At 56.8% G+C, this 2,350-nt stretch overlaps 1 protein-coding gene across 1 annotated transcript; it reads right to left on the reverse strand.

Moving 5' to 3' along the window:
* Positions 1-1,739: 1,739 nt before the first annotated feature.
* Positions 1,740-1,952, reverse strand: EMH_0080560 (uncharacterized protein; the record flags this gene model as incomplete). Its single annotated transcript, XM_013500277.1, has 1 exon — positions 1,740-1,952. One exon carries the CDS (start codon positions 1,950-1,952, stop codon positions 1,740-1,742), a length of 213 nt encoding a protein of 70 aa, XP_013355731.1.
* Between the last annotated feature and the right edge of the window lie 398 nt (positions 1,953-2,350).

Genomic DNA, 2,350 nt, shown 5'->3' on the forward strand with positions numbered 1-2,350 from the left:
GCTGCTGCTGCTGCTGCTGCTGCTGCCGCTGCTGCTGCTGCTGCTGCTGCTGCTGCTGCTGCTGCTGCAGTGCGAGCTGCCAGTGCTGAAGGGCAGCAGCGAGGGGCACAGCCTGTGCACGCTGGAGCTCTCCATAGACGGCCTTCACTTCGTTCCCGTTGCAGGCGGCAGGCCCCTCAAGCTTAAGAGTAAGTGCAGCAACAGCAGCAGCAGCAGCAGCTGCTGCTGCTGCTGCTGCTGCTGCTGCAGTAGCTGCTGCAGCTGCAGCAGAAGCAGTAGAAGCAGAAGCAGTAGAAGCAGCAGCAGACGCAGAAGCAGCCAGAGAGAAAAGGAAACGAAGTGGTTTGGCCGCTGTTGCTGTTGCTGCTGCTAGCGCCGCATTGCAGCAGCAGCAGCAGCAGCAACAGCAGCAACGCACGCTGTTGCTGCTGCTGCGTTAGAGGCGCAGGAGCAGTTTGCTTTTGCAGCTTTCCTCTCTTTTTGCTTGTTGCTGCTGTTGCTGCTGCTGCTGCTGCTGCTGCTGCTGCTGCTGCAGGAGAGATGGTCGTTGCGGAGGCAACAGGAGAAGAGCAGTCAGCGTGATATGTGCTAACTACCTAGCTAGCTAGCGGCTCGCCTCAACCAGCCCCCAGAAGATAAAGAACAGATGTCGACTCAGCTGTACAGCCAGCAGCAGCTGCTGCTGTGCATACAGCAGCACCACCCGTAGCTAACACAGGAGGCAGAAAAGCCTCTCGAGCACCTCTAGCTAGCTAGCTAGCTAGCTAGCTAGCTAGCTAGCTGCAGCTAGCCAAGCAGTATGAACTAACACCGTCGTGAGCCAGAGAAGGGGACAGCCGAGTAGCAGCAGCAGATGTGCAGCAGAAGCAGCAGCTTGGGGTGTACGTACACCCCAGCATCTCGTTGCTGCTGCACATACAGCATGGGGTGTACATACACGCCGAGCTGTCTTTACTGCTGCAGCAGCAGCAGCAGCAGCAGCAGCAGCCGCTGCAGCTTGAGCTGTACATACACCCGAACCAACTGCTGCATATCAGGCGCTGCTGTCACGCGGCTCGCCTGAGGGTTTGCTTCACAGCCTAAGTTCAGCTCATCGAGGGTTTAGGGTTTGAATCTAGGGTTTAGGGTTTAGGGTTTAGGGTTTCATATATGAAAACCCAACGCCTTAGGGGCCCAGCTAAAGACAGTCCAGAGTGCCTGCTCACTAGCTGCAGCTAGCTAGCTAGCTAGCTAGCTAGCCCCAGCTAGCTCGCGAGCTACTGCTACAGCTACAGCTAGCTATCCAGACAGCTAGCTAGCTGCAGCTAGCTGGCTTGGGCTTTGAGGGTGGGGTTTAGTGCGGCGTCTTAGTGTGCTCGGCATACCCCCAAGCGCTCACCAAGCGGCCAGCCAGCCCCGCGAACCTAGCTAGCTAGCTAGCTGTCTAGCTAGCTGTCTAGCTAGCTAGCTGTCCAGCTAGCTAGCTGTCTAGCTAGCTGTCTAGCTAGCTAGTTGTCTAGCTAGCTAGCTATCTAGCTAGCCAGCTGGCAAGCTAGCTAGCTAGCAGTCTAGCTAGCTATCTAGCTGGCTGGCTAGCAGTCTAGCTAGCTATCTAGCTGGCTGGCTAGCTGGCTGGCTAGCTGTCTAGCTAGCAGTCTAGCTAGCTAGCTAGCTGGCTAGCTGTCTAGCTAGCGGTCTAGCTAGCTAGCTAGCTGTCTAGCTAGCTAGCTAGCTGTCTAGCTAGCTAGCTAGCTAGGAGATCAAACAGCGTATCTGCCTCCACCTAGGAGGCGTTCGGGCTCAAGGGCGAGGGCCCTTCTGCGTCCCTCAAGAGCAGCAAAAGACTGCTGGTCTTGCTGCAGCGGCATGTGAAGCTTTGCTGCTGCTGCAGCTAGCTTCTCTGCTGTTATGTTGTAGTTGGGGTTGCTGCGGATACCCCGAGGAGGAGGCATGTGCTCCACCTTGTCACGCATCGTCCTGCTGCTGCTGCTGCTGCTGCTGCTGCTGCTGCTGATGCCTGGCGTTGATAGCAACTCATAGCCAACTTCCTGTGTACAGAAGCAGCAGCAGCAGCGCAGCAGCAGCAATGTAGCAGCAGCAGCAGCAGCAGCAGCATAAGTGTAAGCATCAATTGAAGGGGCAACAGCAATACCAACCAAACACCAGCAGCAGCAGCAGCAGCAACTCAACAAACAGCAGCAACAGCAACGCCAGCAGCAGTACATGCTGCAGCAACCACAGTAGCAGCAGCATCTGCAGCAGCAACAACAGCAACAGCAGCAGCAGCACCAACGACAGCAGCAGCAGCAGCAGCACCAACCACAGCAGCAACAGCAGCACCACCACCGACCGCAGCAGCACCAACCACAGC

This window comes from Eimeria mitis, genomic scaffold (assembly GCF_000499745.2).
Source record: "Eimeria mitis Houghton genomic scaffold, Emh_scaff5214, whole genome shotgun sequence".
In the NCBI taxonomy this organism is placed as follows: domain Eukaryota; phylum Apicomplexa; class Conoidasida; order Eucoccidiorida; family Eimeriidae; genus Eimeria; species Eimeria mitis.